Here is a 27082-nt window from a genome sequence, read left to right as displayed (position 1 = left end):
TCAAAACCTCTTTGAGATGCCAATTTTTGATTTTTTTTTTTTTGGTAGCGGTGAGGTAAAAATAATCAAAATTATAAAAGATAAACCACAACAAAATGTCACTTTGTGTGTTTAGAATGGACATATCACTTTCATTCTATTTATTATTTAAATGAAATACTGAAAATAATGTTTTCCATTATATCCAGTGATAGTTAAAATTGATTTTTACATTATTTGTAATTTTATTCTCTATCCTCAAAGAGCCGAACTGCAGTATATTCGCGACCTTTCTTTATATATTACTTTATTAGCCAGAAATAAATATGTTTTCTGTTATTTATTTCATTTGTTATAAAGGTCACCTCCACATTATTTAAACAGACATCAAAGTTAGAAATATACTTGCATTATTTTTTTCTTAAATAAAATGATTGTCCATATTTAAGCAGTATTTGATTGTGTGTGTTAATCATTTTGTGGTCAGCTTTGCACGACGGATTTGATTGAAATGCTACTTAAGGAGGTATAATGCCCATCTCTGTGGAGCACATGTAAAAAACAAGTCATCCTAATGATGCTATTAAAGCAAGCCAAACTCATCGATGATGGCATTTGTACACGCTCGCCCTTGGCTCCTAGATGGTAAAATAAATGACTCCGGCCGGGCTCCATTCCAATAAATATTTCACAGCCGGGGGTCTGATTTCATTCCAACATACCGATAAGTCATCCCAAGAAGTAAACTTCAGAGATTAAACACATCACATAGAAGATTTAAGCTCCAGCCGCTGATGGTCATTGTGCGGCTGAACTTATTTTCTTTCTTTCTTGCTGACTGGATGATCACATGACACAGCTTTTCACAAAGCTCCACTGGCCCTGCGAGGCTCTCCCGAAAAAGAAATGGAAAGGAAAGCCTGCTGTTTACAAGAACTCTCTTGCTGTGTGTCAAAAGTTTAATTGTGCTTGGACTCTGTGAACTTACTTTTCAAGTGCTCGCCTCGGTTCTCGGGGTTAGCTGCGAAGAATCGCTTGTAGGTTCGGAATATTGCCGTGGGAGTTAAAAAAAAAAGCCCTCATTTATTCATGTTTTATTCAAGGATGACAAAAACTATAGGCTACTGCATAAAATATTTTAGCTGAGCAATGCGACAACTCCCTTGCGCTTACTTGCTCACCTCTTCAGGCTTTTTCACACTGCACTTAATAATCCTGGTGAGCACCGCACAAGCCCACACGTGTCCTAGTGCAAGCTTGCCCAAATTTGCAAAGTGCTAACGGAGCAACACACCGGGGGGGGGAGGTAAGAGCTGCTTGGCGTATTGCTGTTAGCACTCTGACATCACTCCGCCAGACCCTCTCGTGTTCGATGCGCCTTCCGATTTCACACCGACTTTGCTCTCGTGTTGAGCATTTTTCAATTCGGAGGTGCAACGCAGGGCGCGCTTTCATTGCAGGTGGCATCGCGACGCCACACAGTCCTCGGAGCATATACACAATGGAATGGGCGGTCAACAGCGCTGCGCGTTGCTAAGTATACCGTGAAAAGCGCTTCAAACATACCGGCATACTGTAAGGGCACTTCAAATAATTTTACAATACAATTCAATACATGCTGATTTATATAGCGCTTTCACAACAGCGGCAGCTGTAACAAAGCGCTTTACAAAACAGTTAACATAAAGTAAAATAATAAACATAACATAAAACACGGACAGTCGTGCAGTCCTAACCACTTTGTTGTTTGAAGCAGTTTGAGATGAAAGAGGAGAGAATCAAAGTGTCCTTTAACCAGTGGATCAGAGACGTCATGCTCAAAATGTGCACACGTCGGCTACAAGCTAAGTTTCAAAGTCAACAAGAAGCTGTAGCATCCATTGACGAAAAAAAGAGATTGGTTTACTTCTCCTGTCCCATGGAAATCCATTTCAATTCCAAGCGGCGACTCACGGTTCCAAATACGCATCGGCGCTCTTCGCCAACGCTCCTCTCTCCTCATCCTCAACTTCAGCGGCCATCCATCCAGCCGCACCAACGCCAACTGCGCTGACATAGCCACTGAACAAATCGGGGTTGTGAAAAATGCTGCTCATTACTGGCGCAAAAAACACAAGCGCCCCAGGTCTGTCCAGCACCGACAGTCAATGGCGCCGACATTCCTCCCAATCAAAATCTGTGCTGGTACAGGCGTGCTGCCGAGAAGGCGCAACCACCAAGCACAGATACTGCTCCTTTGACGAATGTCGTGGCCAAAAAGCGCTGAATTTTATTTTTTATTTTATTGCACTTTAGTTGTTTTTAGCTGTAATTAATTAGTCTTGACTATAACATATATACATAAATCAATATAGTGCATCATTAACCATGTATTTAAATCTGTAATTTCATTAGGGGGTGCATCTCTCCATGACTATTTGTTGCATATCTTCATAGAGCGCAATACAGTTCAAGGATTGCTTTGATCTTGAAGTGGGATTATGATTCCATTTGATACATTTCGGTTCAGTTCGAGAGACTCTGATTTAAACGAGTCGCTTTTTGTCATCTTTCATCCATGAATGCACAGGTTAAATATCCTTCAAAGATGCGGTCTGTCCTTTCAATAATAAAATAAAATACTTATTCGATTAAGAATCTCAATGTAGTCCGGACTACGGCCCGGTAGTCGAGTGGTTAGCACGTGGGCTTCACAGTGCAGAGGTAGCGGGTTCAATTCCAGCTCCGGCCTCCCTGTGTGGAGTTTGCATGTTCTCCCCGGGCCTGCGTGGGTTTTCTCCGGGTGCTCCGGTTTCCTCCCACATTCCAAAAATATGCATGGCAGGCTGATTGAACACTCTAAATTGTCCCTAGGTGTGAGTGTGAGTGCGAATGGTTGTTCTTCTCTGTGTGCCCTGCGATTGGTTGGCAACCGATTCAGGGTGTCCCCCGCCTACTGCCCGGAGACGGCTGGGATAGGCTCCAGCACCCCCCGCGACCCTAGTGAGGATCAAGCGGTTAGGAAGATGAATGAATGAATGAATGAATGAATGAATGAATGAATGAATGTAATTTAAAGTCCAAAGATTTGATTCAGCTTGATTCGATGCATTTGCATCTGTGTTAGACCCCTTAATCGTTACAAATGTTATTTTGTGACGCGGCGCTAGTATCGTCCGCGATTCCAAGCGATTGCTCTCAACCAGCTACCCAGAAGTGTTTGGATATATTCTATTTGGAGTATGTGCACCGCCAGCTCACAACTCAACGCCTCTCCAGGGAGTTCAAAAGGTTGACACCCCAAATCGATTGTTCCGCTTCCAGGACCGGGCGCCGTACCCCCCCAACAGACGCACGGCCACCACCACGCTGACGGTGGACGTCCTCGACGGCGACGACCTTGGACCCATGTTCCTGCCGTGCGTTTTGGTCAACAACACACACGACTGCAACCCCCTCACCTACCGCGCCGCCATTCCCGAATTCACCGAACCGGTAAGAGCCGACGGGCGTCGCCAAGCCTCAAGGTCATTTGAACAGATTACCCCCATTTTTTTTTCCCATGTATATATTGCGCCGCTGCTTTTGGACACTATCATAACATTTTTTTTTTGGTTTTCATTTTAGCCTCAATTTTTTTTTGTATGGCGGTAGAACGCCACTGTGTCTGCGAGGCGTCACTGTGGTAATTCCCGCGGCAATTTTCCAGGGTGTTGGACCAGCAATTAGAGCTGATGGGCTGTGTTGGATGACAGTCAGACACCCGCAGAATGCCCAAGTGCAAGAAGAGTATCCAAAACGATGACAAAGTGGGTTACAAATATCAAATAAATACTGAGAGGCAAGTTTGATTTCAGTAAAAACGCCACTCCTTTTGAATCTGTGCGGTTATCAAGTTGAATCGCAATCGTGGACGTGATTAGATTGACCTGCGTTGAATTAGATTGATTGGCCTTAGGCGAGGGTAATCCGGATTGGATTTACCGGGGCTGGATGCCTTGTCTTCAAAACATTCTCATTGGTCTGCGAGACAAGTTTGGATGTGTATCTCCCCTCTGCTTGACTCCAAAACATGTTGTTGCGAACCAGCCACAGTTGATTATTCCAAACGTTTCCCTTCAGCTGAGCCTCATGTGTGATGTCCTGTATAATTCATCATAAAAGCTTCGCGCACTGCCAAGTGGCGGCCACGGAAGCGGAGGCTAATTCTTCCACTGCAAGAAAAGCGAGGCTTTCTTTCCCCCCCCCCGCCCCCCCGTCGTCTTAGTGCTTGTTCTTCGCCTCAGCGCCGCATGTGACAAGACTTCCTTAGCTGTCCATTATGACTGAAGTCATAGTCATGCTGAATGAGCCGTTTCTTTCCGCATAGCAAAGATGGGATCGAGTCTCTCGTGTGCAAGTCCCAAGTACGTCTAAAGTCGTAACCTTCAAGTCTCCATCCATCCATCAATTTTCTGAGCCGCTTTATCCTCACAAGGGTCGCGGTGGAGTGGGGGGGGGGGGTGCTGGAGCCTATCCCAGCCGTCTTCGGGCAGTAGGCAGGGGACACACTGAAGTGGTTGCCAGCCAATCGCAGTTGAATTTCGAGTATTCAATCAGCCTGCCATGCATGTTTTTTGGAATGTGGGAGGAAACCGTAGTACCCGGAGAAAAGCCACGCAATCCCGGGGAGAAGGTTATCAGGTTACAGAGTGCACGAAAGGGTTCATGCAAATCTCACTTGCAGTATAAAAAAGAGAGAAGACCAATGAGGTCAAAGAATCACTAATATTATTCTTTGACCTATTACTAAACTATTACTACTTACTTAACTATCGTGCAAGTCAGGACAAGCCTACTCGAACATCCGAACTTGATCAGATGTTCTCCAGAGGCGCTTTGAGTGATGGCAGTTACGTGCTGACACCCTGTTGACACGAAATTGAATGTAATGGGTTCATTTAGAACACAGCCACATCCCCAGTTTGCAACTAATTAAGTAACGTTACCTAATCTAATTAATGAAAGGGGGGAAAGAAGCAAAAAATGACAGGAAAACCACCTTCAAAAGCTGAACTTTACTAAGCCTGATCAGAGGCACCTTCATTTGTGGCATGCGTGTGATGACTCCCCATTTGACATGAATTTCAATATGATTGCACAGCCACGCCCCCAATTTTGGAACTAAGAAACTTAGTGAAAGTCAAGTAAGCAGAAATGACCGGAAAAGCCTCCTTGATGAGCTAAACTTTATTTAAGGTTCATCAGAGGCACTTAAAATGACGGCAGATGAGTTGTGCTGACTCCCTAAGTTTGAATTTGATGGGTTCATTCTGGACATAACGACAGCCCCAGTTCGTTGGGATAGCTTTTATTTTTTATTTTTTTGTGAGTTACACACTATCAGTCAAACGAATGGTGGAAAAGGTTTTGAATTGGTTTATCTTGGTCTCATTTTTTTTCATAAAAAAAGGGGTGTGCAGACTTTTTATATCCACTTAGAAGTTTTCAAATACAATATTGCAATACTACAATACTGCAATATGTTGCAGTAACTTGTTAGAAGAATCAGGTGAGGATATTTTGAAACAGCGCTAATATATAACACACACATTTGAATTCTTTTTGACAAACATTGAAAATAGGCGTATGTCATTCTAATGACCAATTTAACACCCGAAAATGATCAGCAACCCCCCACCCCCCACCACCACTCAGTTTTTTTCTTTTCTTTTTCCAAAGTCGGAGCAGCATGTCGCCCCACCGAGAGCTTTGTCTCCTCATAATTGATGATTGCATTGTAATTAATCACAAAGGCGAACGGCTGTTAAGTTGACGTGAAATAATGCCGGGCTCCCGAGTCCCGTGTTATAATGACCACTGGAGGAGGGTATTATAGCTAATCATCATTGTGCCGAGCAAGCGGGGGGTGTGGGGGAAGCTGAATTTAGCACACCTCCAGACATTGTAAAAGCGAGAGGGCTTCTTAGGGAGTGCTGTGAGGATTACCCCGGAGCTGTGGGATATAAATATACACCCTGGGGGAGAGATTTTGTTCCCCCGGGCAGGCGTTTATGGAGAAGCATGTGTCTGAATAAGCGAAGCGACCCCCCCCCCCCCGCCCCCCCTCCCACTCACCTGCACAAATAGGAATGCTCTTTAATTATGACGTGCTCAACATATTCCCCTTTAGCTCAATGTTAAGATAGAGCGTCACATTTACAGCTGCTTAATTACTGCCCATGATGTCCGATTGTGCCCGACTGGGCCGTTGCACATACATTAATCTCTTTATTTGCAACGCTGTTGCTGCAATGCGTCGCAAAGCATGCTAATTGGAAAACTCTCTGCGGGGTGGTTCACTAAGCGCTCTATAAGTTGTGCACCTGCCTCGTTTTTACGCCGACATCGATATTTCCCATTTCAAGTTAGGCAATGCGTGTAAATAGCATTTTCTCCTTCCGGGAACACCAATACGTTGACATTTGGCGAAATCCGTTAGTAGATCAACCGGAAAATAAACCGATCACAATATTGCTTTTCCTGGTCTTCTGGTTGATATATTATTGACGTGAGCAGTCAAGTAGTATGATGGACTTGAGACGTCCATGGGTGTGAAAAGAGAGACACATTTAGCATCCAAATACATTGGTTATAATTTATGAGAATTTTATATGTGTATATATATATATATATATATGTATACACATACATATACATATAGGGCGGCCCGGTAGTCCAGTGGTTAGCACGTCGGCTAGTCCAGTGGTTAGCACGTCGGCTTCACAGTGCAGAGGCACCGGGTTCGATTCCAGCTCCGGCCTCCCTGTGTGGAGTAGTTTGCATGCTCTCCCCGGGCCTGTGTGGGTTTTCTCCGGGTGCTCCGGTTTCCTCCCACATTCCAAAAATATGCATGGCAGGCTGATTGAACACTCTGAATTGTCCCTAGGTATCAGTGTGAGTGCGAATGGTTGTTCGTTTCTGTGTGCCCTGCGATTGGCTGCCAACCGATACCAGGGTGTCCCCCACCTACTGCCCGAAGACAGCTGGGATAGGCTCCAGCACCCCCCCACGACCCTAGTGAGGATCAAGCGGCTCGGAAGATGAATAAATGAATATATATACATATGTGCATGTACCTATTTACAGCATATGATTATATACATATATGTCAGTGTGTACTGCTTTGATATACAGTATATCATGTATATTTTGTATATCATGTGTGTATATATTTGTATCTGTAATCTTCTATTATGACGGATGATTACCGTCAAACTAAACATAAAACAAAGAGAATTACTTGCTGATGATTGAATGATTGCAAGCCAACAGCACACCCTGTTTTGCTGTAGGGTCATATTTATTTTGTATCAATCAATTACAAATAGTATCGATATCAGTGTTAGTGATAGCGTGGCGAGATTTGCATAATAATGGAGTGACATCAAATCTCGCCGTGTCACACACTGCTAACAGCTTTTGGTGCCAATACCTCAGTCGCCGTATCATGTCTATCCAGTTTTGATGGAATTTAGCAACATCATTTCCAACACAACTACAAAGAGGCAGATGAACTCTATATGCTTGCGGTGATGGCGACCGGAGGCACTCGCGTAATCCTTCCCCAGTACAGACGAGAGCGGGATAACATTATTATGAGGAGAATATCAGCGGGCGAAGCTTCGGGCTCATTCCGTTAAACGAGGAGGCTTTCTTTGTTGACTCTCTTTTCAAAGGAGCTGAAATCTGATACAGACACCTAAAAAAATAATAATAATAATCTCCCAAAACACGACTGAAATAAATAATCAAATGGCATTCTCATACAGAACAGACACGGTCTTGCAAAAGTTGGATTCTCCGCTTAATGATGCACAAAGTTATTTTTGGAATTTCCTCTCTGTCGGAATGCTCTAGAGCAGCGGTGGGGAACGTTTCTCTCATCAGGGGTCCATTTCAGTCCAAAGGCCATCGTAAGTTTATGATGCAACGAACAAACTAATGGTTGGAAGACCCTGAAAGGATAGCGAGCTAATCACAGGGCACACAGAGACAAACCGTTTGCGCTCACAATCACATCGAGGGACAATTTTGAGTCTTCCATTAACCTGCCATGCATGTTTTTTTGAACGTGGGAGGAAACCGGAGTACCCGGAGAAAACCCACGCAGGCACGCGGAGATCATGCAAACTCCGCACAGGAAGGCCAGAGGCCAAATCCAAATTCGCACCTCCGCACTATGAGGCGGACGTGCTGCCATGGTGATAGACTAATTTTTATCACAAAAAAACAATTGTGGATGTAGAACTTTCTTAAACTTAATTTGACCTTCTGGAAACCTTGGAGTGCAGGTCCGACCACAGCGCCAGTTTCTAGCATAACGCGTCATGTGCAGCCAAGTGGTTCCGTGTTTCTGCACCTGTTGCGCAACTTGCTGCTCTCCGACAAGGATTTGAATGTCAGAAGTCACAACCGCTCCAATTGAAATTGATATTTTAACAGCTTCATGATGCTGTTTGCATTTTGGCGTCATGCGACCCAGACGACACCCAATGACGATACCCAAGTTGCCGTTTCGACGCTTTGTGTGCCGCAAAGTGTCATCAGCTTCAGTTTGTTTGTTTTTTTTTCTATCCACTTCACATCTGTTCCTCTGAGGTTCTGCTCCAGAGCTTTTCTGGCCTTACATTGGTAGTCATGTTTGACCCGCATAATCTCTCTACTTCCCGCAGAGTAAATTGAACCCCCTCAATGTGACCCCCCCAATCCGGGCGGTGGACATGGACAGAAACATACAACCGCCGTCAGACAGGCCCGGTGTGCTTTACTTCATCCTGGTTGGTAAGGCCATCACGTCCCCCCCCCGTCCCTGACATTGATTTTTACTCATTTAATCTTGCTCACCTCTGCTGCGACGACATGCTTTGACTTTTGAAACATCACTCTTGCCGCTCTTTGCCGTGCCGTAAATGTTTTTCTTTTTTCTTTTTTTCTTTCTTCATTGCAGGCCATCCGGTCACATATCCTCAGTACTTCTCCCTGAACAAAACCACGGCGGAGCTGCGCGTCCTGCAGCCCATCAGCAGGGACTTGTATCAAAGGTTCACGCTTATTATTAAGGTGAAGGATGAATTCTAATGTGCTCATCAATGTTGCATCAGCCAAGTCGGAACCGCTGTTCGTTTTTGCTCGCAGATTGACCGTGTCACCTTTGATCGAAAGGATCAAAAAGCAACCCTGCATCGGGCTTAGCGTTTTCCGTGCTGTGACTTTGTGTTGTTGTTGATGTTGTGTTGTTGTTGTTGTTGATGTTGTGTTGTTAACTCATTCAGTACCAACCAATTCTGGACCAAGTCTGAAAAGACGTTTAAAAACGTCTTTGGGAGTGAATGACTTAAGAGTGTATTTTCCGGTGCTGATTCAGTTTCTGTACCAGTCTGGGGGTTTGTTTTGATCTTCGTGCTTATCCACTTTATCCACTTTGTATCACAGGGTTACTATTTATTTTTACTACTATGGTCATGAGCTATGGGTCGTGACCGAAAGAACGAGATCCCGGATACAAGCGGCCGAAATGAGTTTTCTCCGCAGGGTGTCCGGGCTCTCCCTTAGAGATAAGGTGAGAAGCTCGGTCATCCGGGAGGGGCTCTGAGTCGAGCCGCTTCTCCTCCACATCGAGAGGAGCCAGATGAGGTGGCTTGGGCATCTGATTCGGATGCCTCCTGAACGCCTCTCCGGTGAGGTGTTCTGGGCATGTCCCACCGGGAGGAGACCCCGAGGAAGACCCAGGACACGCTGGAGAGACTGTCACCCAACTGGCCTGGGAACGCCTCGGGATCCCCCGGGGATAGCTGGAAGAAGTAGCTAGGGAGAGGGAAGTCTGGGCTTCCCTGCTAAAGCTGTTGCCCCCGCGACCCGGCCTCGGATAAGCGGTAGAAGATGGATGGATGGATGGTTACTATTTATTCTGGTTCTGGTCTAGTTTCTATCCAGGTATTAGGATCGGCCCTTGTCCATGTTAAACCAGCTTTAGTTTTTATTCTGATTCTGATCAGGTTTCTATTTTGTTGAAAGGGTTAATGTCCGTGTCCAGCTTCTCTATCCCAATGTTAAAATTGCTTTCTGATTTATTTACTTGTGAGTGATGATTTTGGTGCTGATCCGCTTTGTCAACCCAGCGTAAAGGTTTGTGTTTATTCTAGTCCTGATCCAGTTTCTATCCCAGTGTTGGGGTATTGTGTACCCTGGCGTAACTCCAGTCTTTGTGTTGATACGGGTTCTGGTCCGGGTGGTCTCACCGTGTTTGTATTCATCTATATTCTGGTGGTGGTTCAATTTGGAATCCACCGGAGGTTTTGTGTGTTGTCTGCGATCAGGATTGGTGTTTATTCTCACATTTTAACCTCACCTAAAGAGTTAGTGGATGTTCAGGCTGAGTGATGTGGTTGGTATTACGGTACCGGTCCAGTTTGGAGTCTAGCGTTGGATGAGTGCATTCCCAAAGTGCTGGTCCAGTTCATGTTGAAGTGTTTCGGATTAGACGTTCTTGCAGTGCTGGGGAGGTTTGTAACCTGGGGTATGATTTTTAAATTTTTTTACATTTTTTTTTTATGATTGCTTTGAGTTGGCCAGTCCAGCCGTTCCACATCGATAGCCTCAATGGCTGAAGGCTGTCTTACCTTATCTCGAGCCACGCTTCGGTGATCGAGTCAAAGTAGATGTGACGATTCATGGGAGAGGGAAAAGTCAGCTTCTCTGAGCTGAATCCTAATTTCAACCGTTGGAACCCCCGAAAAGATCAATTTGCTGTTTACTGTGAAGGATGGCTTGAGAGGAAAAGGCGGACGAAGGAACACTGGGAGATGCATGAGCAGCATGCTCGGTGTTGTGGTGGACAGAGATTGAGTGGTGGGAAGCACATTTGCGAATGGTCGCTGAGGAACCAGTGTGAAAATGAGCCACGGGTGTCTTGAGAACGCTCCGCATCAAAACACAACTCGAGGCGCTGTGCCTCTGAAAACGGAACAAATGGAGTTGTACACACAGACAAGTGGTCTTATCATACACCGGGAGAGGAAAACAAAACGATCTACGGTGACACTTTAAAGGATGACGCGATTGGGAGACACGCAAGCAAGCGATAAGCAATGAATCTCCCGGAGGTCATTTACTGCCGCTTCCCAGATACGGCAAAACCCGGCTAAAGAGTAGACTCTCAAGAGAACACTGCAACCCTGCACCACCTGTCTGTCTTTTATCAGGCTCAAATGTACTATAATGTTGAGATGGCACACGCACTTTATCGGTCAATGACAGCTATTTTATCCGGGGTGGTTTTTTGGGGTTTTTTTGTTGGTTTTTTTTTTTCCTTTCAGAGAGCACGTTGGATCTCCGGGTAAGGAGAGTATGGGTGTAGGCAGACAGTCAGTCCTGTGTGACCTTGCGGTGGCAGTGAAACCACGTGGTAACGTCCTCTGCTAGCTTGAAGGCGGAATAACCGGCGATGTGGAATCATCATACGCACACTTTTCAACAATTAGCACCACCCTTAGCCACATTTGAATTGTCACTCTGCCTGGCAAAATTGAGCCCACGTGCGGAATTGGTCTCGGATCTCTTTTTTTGCGGGGGAGGCCAGGGGGCAGTCATAATGTCTTCTTGGTGCGGGTGGTATGGTGGTCGCTAATAGGATCGAGCAGAAATAGGACATTGCTTCAGTTTGATCCGATTGCGCTGCTTCCGAGTCACATTTTGGGGATACACGGACAGGATGACGCGCGTTATAAAAATCGATCGAGCTGCAATCGAAAATGGATTCATGGATTCTCACGGTGGGTTGAGCGAAGCTCCGTGGCCCGCTTTTGCAAGCCCCACGTTGCCAAAATGCATCAACAAAATCCCAAGTCACAGTTGGAATTGAATTAAGTTTTCCGCAGCCTTTTTCAGACTCATCAAAGACAGGCCGGCTCGGTTCCATTGATTGTGAGCGATGTGCGTGCGCAGACTGTTTACGTGTGCATGGAAGCCTCTTTGCCTTGTGGAGTCCAAGCCTCCAATTAACAGGACCGCTCGCCTAAAAAATGGCGTCGGTGCCAATTATTAAGGTGGCGTTCGTCGCTGAATCGCTGATTAAATGTGCCCAACTTTTTTGCGTCATTTAAATTACATTCTGAGGAAGGATCGCGTATCGTCCTCCCCGCCTTTATTGAAGCGGCATCAATCTTTCAGTGCCTCTACATACGTCTAAAACTAAGCTCGCCGTCACATATTCAAGACCCGCCCCCTCCTCACGTTCATAAAAATAATTCAAAAGACTCTCATTCACTCCATGCGCGTTTGCATTCCTTAAAATATAATTCTAAAACACATTGTGAATGGATTTGAACATCTCAGGCATAAATTGTATGTAAAGATAGTGTGTGCTGTCAATGTCCGAGATTGCAAATTGGCAGCAAAGCACAGCATCAGACGAAGCTAAAGCTCCTCTTTTCAGTTCACCATAGTTGCTTTGCACCGAAATTCCACTAGGTGGCACCAAAGCACTAGTTTTCTCTTAGACGGGTCTGTGGCCTGTGTAAATTAAGATTAAGATTAACTTTATTTGTCCCGCAATGGGGAAATTACAATCAGACTTCAGAAAGGAAAACGCTGGGTAGGGAGAGGGAAAAAATGAAGCTCTTCATTTAACTTCAATATAGTTTATTTGTACCAAGATGGTTCCAAACTACTACTTTTCCTTTCTAACTGAAGCTTCTCCCCTCAGTTAAACGTAGTTTCTTTGCACCAAGATGCCATTAGATGATGCGAAAAACTGTTCTAATAGACAGGGCTTGCGGCCTGTGTAAATGAAACTCCTCTGGTAACATCAACATAGCTGTTTTGCCCCAAAATGCCACTACGGTGCCAACGCGATACTTTTCTTTGAGACAGGCTTGTGGCCTTTCTAAATGAAGCTCCTCCGGTAATTTCAACATAGTACAGTTGCACAACGATGCCACTAGATGGTGCCACAGCACTATTTTTCTTTTAGACAAGGCCCGTGTGTAAGTGAAGCTCCTCCCTTCATTTTCACATATTTTCTTTGCACCAAGATCTAACTGCATGGGGCCAAAGCACTAATTTTCTTTCTGACAGTGCTATGGCCTCTTCTTTCACTTTGACATATTTTCTTGGTCTCAAAATACCACTCGATATTGCCTAGGCACTATTTTTACAGAGGGTTATTGCCTGTGTATTTGATACTCCTCCCCTTGCTTGGACACATTACCAAAGCAATGCTATTATTCTAAACGGGAAAAAGTTTTTCAACAAAAATAAAGGATAGGAAAAAATGATTGAACTCAATATTGCGTTTTGTTCTCAGGCCGAACAGGACAACGGCCACCCACTGCCGGCCTACGCCGACCTCATCATCGAAATCCTCGACGAGAACAACCAGGCGCCGTACTTCCAGTTTGTCACCTACCAGGGTTACGTGAGCGAGTCGTCCCCCGTGGGCACCACCATCTCGGCCGGGGTCAATCTCACCACGCCGCTGGAGATCGTTGCGCTGGATAACGACGTCGAGGAGGTAAGGATCGTCTGCCCTGCAGCATCGACTGATGATGGCCAATGCCCTATCAGACATGTCTGAAAAAATAATGATGCATATTCATCCTGCCTCCATGAGTCATTTCCCATGTTTGTCATCATTGTAGCTGGCTCTTGGTGATACTCCTGTAGGTAAAAGAGAGGCTTTCAAAAAGCTGCGACGCACAACCATTTACAGAATTTTAAGCATGTCATGGGGATGTCCTGAGTATTTACACATATTGGTGATGACTGCAGCACAACCCGAATGGCTTCTTCATTCATGCCAGTAAAAACTCCTAATGACACTCTGTTGAATCTGCATTTGAGTTCAGTTTGGTTTAGTGTGCCGTGGAATGTGCAGTATCTACCACGGTGACACTCATCTGATTAATAACGGGCAAATTTAGCGCCAGATAGTAAATAGGTGATGATTCATTTGCTGGCTAATGAAGCCGGCGGGTGGATCTGACTCAGGGCATCCCTCCTTCCTGTGCATGGGGAAGCTCTTATTGACTATTGACGATTGCAGTGATAGAGATGCTCAACTGACACTTGTTTTTTTTTTTTTTTTTTTTTGTACGTCCACCTGCACAATCCAATGACACAATAATGCGCAGTCACTTGGAGTCACTTGCTAAAGCTACTACAACGCCCGTACTACTTAGCACTCGTATTAGTTGCCGCTACTACTACACTTCCCAAACACATTTCTCATGCCATTAAGTAGATTATGGCACATTCCGTTCAGCCCTCCATCCTGAGCTGCTCGCCAGCCAATCACTGAGTATTATAATGTTGCTGCTGGATAAAAATAAAAATGAAAAGAACAACCTATGCTAATTAAGAATATTGAATGAGTATGAACAAAAGTATCCCAAAGAGGTAAGAATTTAGTTTGTGGTTACCGTATCTTCTGCACTATAAGGCACACCTTCAATGAATGGCCTATTTTAAAACTGTTTTCATATATTGGGTGCGTGCATTATACGGCGCATATAGTAGAAGCTACGGTGGTGGCTGCGGTTGCATTATGCATCCACTAGATGGAGCTACGCTTTAGGGAATAGAATATAATACAGGTTTATTTTTCCAGAGCTTTCTCAATCGCTGCAGCTGGAACAACACATTTTACAGAACACTTAAAATACTACATCCAAGAAATCAGAACACGGATCCATATATAAGGCGCATCGCATGATAAGGCGCACCGTCGGCTTTTGCGCCAAGTCGAGATGAAAGGTCCTGAGAGTTCAGCTTTATTTATATAGAGCTTTCACAACCGCTGCAGCTGTAACAAAGACAATTTACTACGTCCAAGAAATGAGAATATCGATCCACATATAAGGCACATTGGATGCTAAGGCGCACTGTTGACTTTTGAGAAAATCAAATGCGTATAGGTGTGCCTTATAGTGCAGAAAATGCGGTGGTTTAGAGCTGCACTGCATTTGTAAGTCTATTCAATATTAAGTGACATAAAGAGGAAAAATGTGGCAGATTATTAAAATAACATCTCTGCAAACTGCGGCAACATTATGGACACAGCTCTCATTCTTTTGTGAAGGTTTACCTTTTATCGAGTGCAATATTCTGAAAATGTCAATGTAAGCGTGGGTTTTATTGGAGTGTTTTGCTGTGCTTCAAATACTTTTCTGGCATTCAGAATTCCTGCTGTGTGTTGTCAGCGGTCAAAAGTGAACTTTCCGGCATGAGTTTGAGAACGTAATGGTCTGTTTGTGAGATCCGAGGACCATATATCTTCCTCAAACAGACGTCTGCCGTCCTGCAGTTCACCTTTCAAAACAGCTTTGTTTCCATGCGTTTCAGGAGAAAATGTGATGTGTAGAGACGCGGAACGTAATCGATAACCCTCTCTGTTGTGGTGTTTACCAAAGCAGGCAGACAGACGCGAATCGAACGCGCCGATGACCACAACGGTCGTGCAGACAAATAAGTTGGGCGCTTCTGCGAAAGCTATTGTTCATCACCAGCGTGCATCTTATTTTATTCGACTTTGTAAAAGAAAAAAATAAGAAAAAAGGAAACTGGAGGTGGTTGTTTGAGTAAAAATCATTCTTTTATTGATGTTGTCATGTTAAAAACACATTGATCCATCCTTCCTCCCACTCCTCACGAGGAGGAGTTTGCCTTCCTCAGCCTTGGAAGGGAGACGAAGCTTCCATTTGGCCATGGTAACGCATTTCTTGTTATATTCCATATCTCCACGACTGCAAGACTCAAGACCCCATGTTGAAGATAACCCTGGACGACTACACGACCATCTTCAGTCTGACCCCTACTGGCATAATCCGCTACCTGAGGCTGCTGAAACCCGTCGACCGGGAGAAGCAGATGACCTACACGTTCACGGTATGCTCCGTTCCTACTGGGCGCAGTAAATTACTGCCTACCTTTGACCTGGATCTCCTTTTGTTTGTTTGTCGAGTCGATGGTCAGAGCAGACGGAGTCAGGGGCAGGCGCGTCTGGCATAATGGAAACTTTCTTAGCCAATCGAGGGCAATGTACAGTATGTTCTCGCAAATGTGTCAAGGCAAGGCGGTTTTATTTCTATAGCACATTTCATACGTAAGGCAAGCATTTACAAACACAACAGAGAAAAGCAGAGAAAACAGAAGCACCTTATGACGACCGCCATACACTAACACCATTGAAAAAAACGGTGTTGTGTTCAGAAAGTGGATCTTTTATACACGCATTGAAAAATGAAAAAAAAAATCTGTAGGCATAAAAAGCAGGATTAAAGATGATTTCACGTTCAATTTTCAGCAAAAATTAGAATCACCTTATAACAAGCCTACTTCTTGTTGAGACTCTTATCTCCATTCTACAGTGTTCAAAAATACTGTGCTTTCCGGTGGCCAACAGTGGAATTACATGAAAATAAACATGTCTCAGAACTAAATACATTACATTTAATTTGTACCGAGCTCATATGATTTACAAAATGCAGCCCAACCGTATTTGTAAAAAAGCAATTAAAAATTCTAGTGTGCCACCTTTAAGCCACAAACTTATTTTAACCTGTGCCACTAGCACTTAGCCTAGCGGGCGGCTAACATCATTTTATCTACTTGGACCTGACTTGAAAAGTTATGGTGTCAAGCTGACTTTTTTAGTTAAAAAGAAGCCAATTGTTTTGTTTTCTTTTTTAATTACCAGGCTTTAAATGAGACGAGCACTTGGTCCAGTGGGTCCGATAATATGAAGTGGTGCCTCATCAGAAAAAAGGCAAAATTGGGTATAGAATGATTCGATGAGAATTGATTCTCTCATTTTATTTAATCGCTCAACTCACCACATTTTTCTAATGTCTCTGCCAAATCCTGATGATCAGCGCAGTCAATATGGTGAGCAAAAACCCCCGAAAGAAAAATCCATTTAAATCCTTTTTGATTCATTTACAGGTTGTCCTGCAGGTGAAGCTTTATACGAGCAGCGTTAAAATCACTCCTACATGCTGCTCGTAAAGTTCTCAATTTACTAAACACATCCTTCTCCTGACAGATTAACCTTGCGTCAAAAGCAAATATGCAAAGCATGTTGTCATAAAACTGCACTCACTTGGTTTATTGCACATACAGTATTCATTTAGCAAAGGGCAGATGGGAAAAAGCCCGTTGCAAAAGAGCATTCATGTTCAAATATTTGCATTCTGTTGTTATTACTCATCGGCTACATAGGGGCCAATCTGATTGAAGCGTTGAATAAATTACGCAGTTTCAGTTTGACCAGAAATTTGTTTGCACTTTTTTCCTTCTTTCATTGATTTACGGCTAGTTGTGATAAGACTGTGACTATAATCATCAGGAATACAATTTTTTTTTAAATATGTACAGTATGTGAAAAAAAATAATGTGACATGTCCATTTAATAAACTTGCATATATCTCCTCCATCTGGAATGAACCGGTCCTTCAATGAAACTAGTAGTTCAATTTAAAGCTTATTACAAAGAACAATAAATGGATGAATGTAAATACCATATCTACTCACAGAAATCTGAAACATGTCCTCATCTCATTTTTTTTAACTTTAACAAAAAAATGTGAATAAAAAAAAAAATATGGATATATAATCCTAAAATATTAAATACATAATTGTACATATTGTATAGATTTAGTTAAATATGGATACATACATAGTGTATGAATTGTTATGATTCTAAATGATATAAACGTGATCTTGATATGAGAATTTTAAGGACCAGTGTCTGGTATCAGCGCCATCTGTGAGTACCCAATACCTTATAAAAAGGCTGTTCCCCCCCCCCCCCCCCCCTATTGTCAATACCTGTTATTGGTATTTGGCCGCCACTAAATATAATCTTCCTAACCGCTTGATCCTCACTAGGGTCGCGGGGGGTGCTGGAGCCTATCCCAGCTGTCTCCGGGCAGTAGGCGGGGGACACCCTGAATCGGTTGCCAGCCAATCGCAGGGCACACAGAGACGAACAACCATTCGCACTCACACTCCCACCTAGGGACAATTTAGAGTGTTCAATCAGCCTGCCATGCATATTTTTGGAATGTGGGAGGAAACCGGAGCACCCGGAGAAAACCCACGCAGGCCCGGGGAGAACATGCAAACTCCACACAGGGAGGCCGGAGCTGGAATCGAACCCGGTACCTCTGCACTGTGAAGCCGACGTGCTAACCACTGGACTACCGGGCCTCCCCTAAATATAATCATCATGTAATATTTAAAACACTAGTTTCTCAACCACATCACTAATCCTAATACTGTTGAGCCCCAATAAACAAATATACAACAATAAAACAATAAAACTGTCTTATTTTTGTACAACCTGACAGTACAAATCTAGATCTCAAATCTTATTGTGGTGATGCATCTACAAGCCTGAACCTCCTTTAAGGTCATTTCTGCAGCACCTGTTTGAGATTCTCTCATCAGATGTGTAGTCATCTGTCTCGGAAGGCCACGGCAAATCGACCCCGCAAATATGTGTGTCGTCTGCACAGATGGTGGCATCGGACGGCGTCCAACGGAGCGGCCCCGTCACCGTCAACATCTTAGTCGTCGACGCCAATGACAATGCGCCCACGTTTGCTCAAGTGTCCTACAGCGTGGACTTATTCACTGACATGCAACCCGGGGAGACGGTGCTGCAGGTAATGAGTCCGTACAAAAACATTTCCGCCCGCTGGTACGATTCTCTCGGCAACCCGCGACCACTTTAAAATAGTTCTGATTGTATACTGGTTCACAATGAGTGAATAGAAAGAAAATGTGTCTCCAGCTGATTTTTGATTCTTTTTTTTTTTTTGTTGCTCTGACTTGCGAGCAATATGGTGGCTGTGAACTCAACCGACTTTTCCGCCAGCAGCATGTTGGCTGATAGTGAACAGTTCTTCAAAAAGAGGATTTAGTTGTGTCTTGCCACCTACAGTTGAAATTGACTTTTAATCGGAACTAAAAACTAAGAAAATTACACACGGTGTGTTTAAAACAATCAATTAGTGTTCCCTGAAGATTGGCTTGCTAGCTTCATGTTCACATTGAATGGAAAATGTCAATCGCAGCTTGCGTTGATCGTCGCGGTTTTAAAATCCATTGAGGAAAAGATATTAAACACTAAATATTACCCGACCTTACTGAGTAAAAGTAGAAGTAAAACAAGTCCAACTCTTCTGTTTTTGTGTCTACATGCCTGGATTATAGTGCCTCCCGGTGGCCAAGGCAGGCACAGCAGAGGGAGTACGACAATGAATTGAATTACAACAAAATCCTTATCCAGCTGTATGAGTGGCAAAGAGTAAATTTTCCAGGGGTGGTGGGCGGGGGGGTAGGGGGGGTCAGCGGGTGTCGTGGTGAATTGTTTTGATGGTGCATTGATTTCTGAGTCTGAATTAATGAATTAAACCCGTATCTCAAGGCACATTTTTTTATATTACTCGGTTACAGCAAAAAGCAATAGCCAGTCCTTTCATGACTTTTTCTTTTCGTGCATAATACTCCAAAATGAAGTTACCATTAGCAGTATTGAATTATCCGAGCCAAGCACAGGGACCTATTACAGCGCAAGAACACTTGTTGCTGTCTTTTCGACCGTATCATAAACAACCGGAGGATGCCCCCTCTGGGATTCATCGCGGCTGTCGAGGGGCAAGCATCCATGCTGGATGACTAATATTGTCTTTACGCACTCCGGTTTGAAAAAAAAAAGGAATCAATAGGTCGTGAGGTTTGTTTGAGATTCGGAATGTATATAGGCAGTATGAGATTACCAGAGGTCGACAAATGTTTACCACTGGCACTGCTGCGTGCAAGTGCATTATGTAGACAGCTGTAGGGGGTGGCAAGGAGTAAATTGGAGCCAATTATTTATTCCACGCTGTGCAAAAGGGCTTTATGGTGGAAAATAAGCCAATGGCACAAAAGCCGCACTGGCTAGTTAAATTTAATGTTCATTTGGCCTTCAGTGGCGGATTTATTTCACCCCTATCTGGTCACAACCATAAATATGAGGCCGTCTAACATTTTTATTTTGGGAGGCCGATTTCAATATTTGGCAGAATAGAATTCTGACAACCGATGAATCATCTGAGAATTAAAAAAAAAGATAGTTAAATGAAAAGAATGAATAGAAGACCTTTCTTTGTTTGCTGCAAGCGCGTCCTAAAAATGTGAATCCGTAACACCGTTCGGCTAAATCCACTCATGCGGAGACTTCAATCTTTTTCATTTCCTCTCCATTCGTAGTTCGACTTTGCTCGTTTGTCTTTCTGTCCGACTCGGAAAGGTCGAGTTTAATCTGTTTTAAAAAAGAATGTCCGTTTGGCCTCCGCGAAATGAGGCCAGCGGCCATGGCGTGTTCGGCGTGAGCGCTTAACCGGATTTTATAAGCCCTTTATGAAAGAGGGTAAAAAGCAGGCAGGTTCTCTCGGGCTGCTGCTGATGTTTTATGTTTGATGCGCCGACTTGTATGTTAAAACAAGGTGCGCTTGGTTCAGGAATGAAAATTCACGAATATCCGGACTAATGCGTTTGGAAATCAAAGCGAGAACCCGAGCTTTACGCTTTCATTTCAAAAGCGCACGATCCATTTTGGCGCCATCCAAACTTTTATTGAGCTCGAATCTCAACAGGCTGCGAGGATTTATCTTCAATGCAACATCTATACCTTTAATGATGCAGAACAAAGCTCGCTTTTCTGTTTGGTAGTACCCTGACATCAAAACCGGTTCAAGTCATTTCCACGCTCGAGTGGCTTTCAAAGTGTCGAGTTGATGCGCCTGCTTCTTTCTGTCTTCCTTCGTCAAAAGTTAACGGCGGAGGACGCTGACGAGGGACTCAACGGACTGGTGACCTACGAGATCCTGGCCGGGGCTCAGGGACACTTTGTCGTTAATAATCGCACGGGTCGCATCACAGTGGCACCCGGCGTCACCCTCGCCGTCGGACGATCCTTCGCGCTGACCGTCAGGGCGTCCGACAACGCGCCGGTGTCCCTGAGAAGGTACGCTCGCATGCACGCAAATTCCAACGCAGCACTCTCAAACTAAATAAACTGAAAACCTGCGCCAGGGTTGGATGGACAGATGGATGGAAGGCTGGCTGGCGCCGTTGTCATAGTTCGGGATTTTAGTGAGTTATTATTTATTATTAGTTTTATTATTTAGTTATAAATTTATTATTATTATTATATTAATTATTATTAATATATTATTATTAATATATTAATAATATTATTAATTTAGTTTATTAATATTATTATTTAGTTTCGACTCTTGTTTTTGGATTGAGTTGCTCTTAATTGGTTTTTAGAGCAAGCGTTTGGAGAGTTTTTATTAGTTTTAGTATTAGTTTTATTAACATGGAGTGTTTGAGTGCAAAAAAAATAAATAAATTAATAAAATAAGGTCACAAACGATTATGTAATAAAGTATGGCCTTCCCTTTTCTGTACGGTTTTACAGCACTACCAAAATGAATCTTTTTTTTAAATGGATGCATGATGACATTCGTTTTATGGACATTTTTTGAGTTGAATTAATTTTGTTAGCTTTTGCTAACTGTCATCACCTTGTTGTTGTTGCTGCTACAGTCAAACCTCGGTTTTTGAACGTCTCTGTTCTCGACCAAATCGGTTTTCGAGCAAAAATTTCAATTTTGTATTTTTTTTTTTTTAATGCCTCGGATTACGACCGAAAATCGGTTCTCGACCAAACTGAGCGCACTTGAATGCGCCACTCGACTCCTCTCGCCTTCCTTAAATGAAGCTTCCTCATGTAGCGTTCCATTGTGAGCAGCCGAGTTCAATAAAGATTATTTTTTCCAAAAAAAGAGCATGGTTTTGGTTTTCGAGCAAATCCGTTTTCGTACAGCCTCCTGGAACGGATTATGGTCGAAAACCGAGGTATGACTGTATTTTTTTTTTCTTTTCTGTCCTCTTGCCAGGAGCTCCATCACAACCGTCTACATCGAAGTGTTGCCACCCAACAACCAGAGCCCGCCGCGCTTCCCCCTGCTCACTTACAACCTGGAGGTGAGCGAAGCCACAAGGATCGGCGCAATTCTGCTCAATCTGCAGGTGAGGTGTTGATTTCTGTATAAAAACATCATTGTGGATTATTGAGACTCACCCGACCCAAACCCCGAACCCTCTTCCTTATCATCCAGCCATATGTTGATCCTCAATTCGGTTGCTCAGCCTTGCACCGTTGTACGTTGTCGTCTCCCTCCAGGCCACAGACAGAGAAGACGACCCCATCGCATATCGCATTCTGAGCGGAGATTCGCAGAAGGTGTTCAACCTCTCCGAAACGTAAGTCTGCAGCTTTGTGTACTGGCTTCGGGCGAAATCTGAGATCTAAAATGGTGTTATGTGCAATGGTGTCCGCCGGAGATTGGTTATTGAGATTTATTAGTTGGAGTGTGGTTACACTTGGACAATTACCTGCTTTGACACACCGCAAAGCATCCCAATGAGACAGCCGGCGGAAAAATTGGCAGTCCAGGAGAATTTCAGTGAAGGAGCAGTTTGAGCTGCTTGCACCGCAACTTTTCTCCTCTCTGAAACCGCCCTCTTTTCAAGAGCCTTTGCCAATGCCGAGATGAGCACAGGACAAATTGGAAGCCTCAACAGGCTGACACGAAAGCAAAAAGCTTCGATGGAAAAGCTAGAAAAATGTCCTTTTTTAGAAATGGGTACAATGGTGCAGGCTAACAAAAACTGGGAAGTAACGAGTAGCCCCGTTCGGCTGGTGTGTGGACTGATAATGAGGGTCCCGGAAGGCTGTTTGGGTGCAGCATGGAAGCTATGCAGAAATAATCCAACTGCATATATTAAACCTGAGAACGGACCAACTCTTAAAAATGCCACTGTGCGCTTTTAGTCCCTCCTGGGACATGAAGCACAAACTGAAGTTTCCCACCAGCCACGTTCTCTGACTCAAAATCAATATCGGCAGAAGAAGAAAAAAAAAAAATCCTCCATGCTCTGCTGCCTGTCGCGTGGCGAGGAAAGCCCATGAAATATTAAGGTGCCATTTTACCGTCGTGTAAATGAGGAAGTCCATTTCGAGGGTCAAGACGCGAGGAGACTTGAGCTGCCGGACTTCCTTGTGGATAGCGCTATATGCCTCAAAAGTCACTTTTATTTCTGTTGTGCCACCAAACAACAGAAGTTATCTAGAGAGGTGAGTGAAGTAGCCACAAATTATATTCCAATGAGAGTGCCAGATTTGAATTTTTATTGCCTTAAGTATCGGTCGCTGGTATCGTCAGCTTCCACCTGACCCCATACCATAAGCATGATACCGATGCCTGTTGTCGGTTCTCACCCATCGACTGCGTCATAGCCCACTCACCTGACTTCAGTTTCACTAGATGTATTGTCGTCGTTTGTTTCTTCAGGGGTCCTGGAATTTACCGGCAACCAGTCCAGAATGAGATCTTTATACTTTTTCCATTAAGATTTTTATATAAGGTTTGTATTGGAACTCATTAGATTGTACTGGACGGCCCGGTAGTCCAGTGGTTAGCACGTCGGCTTCACAGTGCAGAGGTACCGGGTTCGATTCCAGCTCCGGCCTTCCTGTGTGGAGTTTGCATGTTCTCCCCGGGCCTGCGTGGGTTTTCTCCGGGTGCTCCGGTTTCCTCCCACATTCCAAAAATATGCATGGCAGGCTGATTGAACGCTCTAAATTGTCCCTAGGTGTGAGTGTGAGCGTGGATGGTTGTTCGTCTCTGTGTGCCCTGCGATTGGCTGGCAACCGATTCAGGGTGTCCCCCGCCTACTGCCCGGAGACAGCTGGGATAGGCTCCAGCACCCCCCTCCCCCGCGACCCTAGTGAGGATCAAGTGGTTAGGAAGATGAATAGATTGTACTGCTAGCTGCTAGCCGCCGCCAGCTAGCAGCTGGCGGCGGCTTGAATGCTAACAACAACTAGATATGTTGTCTTTGGTCGGCAATGTGCCTGAAAGTTAAGTCGCACGCTTATGAAATAGTAGTGATGTTTGGAAAATCAGGATGTGGCCTTAAACGGCGGGGGCCTTGCCTGGTGAGTGACGTGGGAGTCAAATGATAGTGTCGGTTTGGCTGTTGTAAAATGTTCGCCAGTCTGGGCATTGAGTGCCTTGGCAACAGTAGCTGTGCAGCTATTGAATGAATCTGTTTAATGTGCGTGTATTTTCTTTTTGTCGGTTCAATCAAGTGCAGCGCTGGCTGCGTCTATTCCTGGCACATCTGATCATCTCTTATGGTATACGAAAGTAGCGCAGCACGGCGGGTCGGGCTACGTTTTAAAATTCTTCACAAATGGCCAAGCAGATGCCGATATGGCAGAACTCTGAATGAAGACTGATTAGCTTCTACTCTTGTTAAGTTGTGCATACAACACACCCACTGAGGTTTGTCATTTTTCAAGCCTTAAATTCTGTCCCGCGAGATTCTCGCACTGCTGCATTTCCAGACGACGACACTCTGCGTATGCCGCTGCTTGCGTTGAGCTATTATGAAAAATGAGCACTCCAGCCCTTCTGTTCTTATCAACAGCGCACGTTCCCCTGAGAGGGGATGCGAGAGATGGTCGCCATAGCAGCTGAGCTAAGAGAGCCATGAAAGCAAAGTATTTGGAAATGTATTTCAGTGAGAGCCATATATACAGTGTGTGTGTGTGTGTGTGTGTGTGTATATATATATATATATATATAATATGGGGCGGCCCGGTAGTCCAGTGGTTAGCACGTCGGCTTCACAGTGCAGAGGTACCGGGTTCGATTCCAGCTCCGGCCTCCCTGTGTGGAGTTTGCATGTTCTCCCCGGGCCTGCGTGGGTTTTCTCCGGGTGCTCCGGTTTCCTCCCACATTCCAAAAACATGCGTGGCAGGCTGATTGAACACTCTAAATTGTCCCTAGGTGTGAGTGTGAGTGCGAATGGTTGTTCGTTTCTGTGTGCCCTGCGATTGGCTGGCAACGGATTCAGGGTGTCCCCCGCCTACTGGCCGAAGACAGCTGGGATAGGCTCCAGCACCCCCCGCAACCCTAGTGAGGATCAAGCGGCTCGGAAGATGAATGAATGAATGAATAATAAGCCTCTGAATGGAGTCTTTTCAATAATTTTTTTATAATACTCACCATTAAGGTGATTTTTTTTTCCGTTCGTCACGATTGCTAAAGATCCAGCGAAGCTCGCGGAATTACTGTAAAGTCAGCTTGCCGGGTCCATACGCGGAGTTGCTGCTGGCTAGCTTACACCCTGCTCAGTAGCTCGCACGTTTCCTTTCTGCTGTCTCCCGCAGGGTATTTTGATGCTAACGTAGCATGGCGCGTGTCAAAGTGCCGCTTCACATTTGACCGTTTCTTCGATGGTATTCTGTCATTGCAAATTAGCCACACCGCAGAACCCGTTCCCTCCACAAAGGCGAATCCTTTAGTCCGTTCGTCCTGAAGTGTACCATATTCGTCGAAGGATTCGCTTTGAGCTAATGACCGAGCGGGCTGATTCAAAAGGGGGCGTTTACCTGTTACCAAGCAACGGCCAACGTAGACCAGTATCATCCAATTGAAATTGCTCCTGCCGCCAACCGCCGCCCTGGACAGGACATGAGAAGTGAAAAATCGATGGATGGATTAAACAAACGAGAATATTTTATTTTATCTGCGAGCCAGATGCAATCATCAAAAGAACCGCACTTGGCTCGCCAGCCATAGGTTCCCGACCCCTGCTCTAAGGCCTCGTCTGGGATGGCGAGCAATGTTAGATGTCTTGCATTCTAATATATTCTTGTACTTATACCAGAGCAGAGGTTCTAAGTGTGTTCAGTCAATGTAAACCGCGGCCGGTTGATCAGATTCCTCATCGCAAAGAGACCCATACTGAGTCGCTAATGGTGGCAAAGATCATAATTCAAAGACACGCCCCGTCTAGTGTGGCCGCTGAGCATGTCCTTCTTTTTATGACCACATTGTACCGTCTTGTGAAGACTATTTCCAGCAGGATAACCGTAAATTAGCCGTTTCCACATATGCGATAGAGGAATCATCTGCTACGTTCACAGAAAATGACTTATCTGGAGGCCGGAGGTTTGATTGATGCCGTCTATGTCTCGGTATCATATCATACCTCCACGCTGTATATATTGATCCACATTCTTCCACGACATCATTTATCCCCGTAAATCTGAACAATGGTCAATGTATCATTCCGAAATGTGGGACACAAGTCAATTTATGGCCATTAATCCTGTCTGAAGTGAATCATTAGCATGACAGTTGTACATTCATCATGCCAGGGGCCTTTTTTTTTGTTTTTTTTTGCTTAAACCGCCCCCTCCCCTCCTTCCCTCATTTGCATCTCATCCACCGCCAATAGAGCATCATCTGCTGAATTACAGTATCTGTTGTCTCGCTTTTTCCCCACTACAAATGTGGAGCCGATCAATACTCAGATTTGGATGAAGAAAAAAAATCATTCCTTTTTCACTTAAATACAACCAAACATAACAGACAGCACTGAAGGTACTCACTCATTTGTCAGAAAGAGGAGTCGCTACTACAAACAAACTCATGCTAGCCATGCTGGTAAGCTACTGCGCTAGTTCTCTGCCTCACAAACGAGTTTTTAATATTTCTTTCGCTGCCAAGAAATGGAAGATGATCGGAAAAAAAAATCACAAAAGAAGACTCACATGGCTCTCCAAATACGATGTCATGCGTGCTTGCGTTAAGCTGTTTGTTACTCCCAATGTATGTTTGTATGTGAAAAATGACACACGGAATAAACGATAATAAAACCATTTTTAAAGACCGAAATGTTTAGTCTAACCAAATAATTTTGAATGTAAAATGCCAAAGATTTATGTTTTGGTCATTGTAAACCCGCATTAAAAAAAAAAAAAATAAAATACAACAACAGATGCAAAAAATAAAATAAAATAAAAAATCAGTAAACACACCATAGACTGACTGCCTCGTGTTTGGTATAATTTTAAAGCCTGTTTAGAGACATTTTCAAACACAGTACATGGTATAAAACAGGTCATTTTGCTTGTTACTTTATTTATGACAAGTACATATCGGTGCCCTGG

At 44.2% G+C, this 27082-nt stretch overlaps 1 protein-coding gene across 4 annotated transcripts in view; it reads left to right on the top strand.

Moving 5' to 3' along the window:
- Positions 1-27082, top strand: part of LOC127610106 (protocadherin-15-like) — a 211857-nt gene that overhangs the window by 102671 nt on the left and 82104 nt on the right. For all 4 annotated transcript variants that reach the window (XM_052079848.1, XM_052079846.1, XM_052079845.1 and 1 more), the window contains 9 exons: positions 3283-3453; positions 8673-8781; positions 8948-9060; positions 13304-13510; positions 15748-15882; positions 18513-18662; positions 20817-21010; positions 21951-22083; positions 22238-22317. In XM_052079848.1, coding sequence (XP_051935808.1) covers positions 3283-3453; positions 8673-8781; positions 8948-9060; positions 13304-13510; positions 15748-15882; positions 18513-18662; positions 20817-21010; positions 21951-22083; positions 22238-22317 — 1292 coding nt within the window. The remainder of the gene's footprint in view (positions 1-3282; positions 3454-8672; positions 8782-8947; positions 9061-13303; positions 13511-15747; positions 15883-18512; positions 18663-20816; positions 21011-21950; positions 22084-22237; positions 22318-27082) is intronic.

The sequence above is a fragment of the Hippocampus zosterae genome, chromosome 11 (genome assembly GCF_025434085.1).
Source record: "Hippocampus zosterae strain Florida chromosome 11, ASM2543408v3, whole genome shotgun sequence".
NCBI lineage: Eukaryota > Metazoa > Chordata > Actinopteri > Syngnathiformes > Syngnathidae > Hippocampus > Hippocampus zosterae.
The sequence above is the reverse complement of the archived record's forward strand: the minus strand, read 5'-3'. Positions and strand labels throughout refer to the sequence as shown.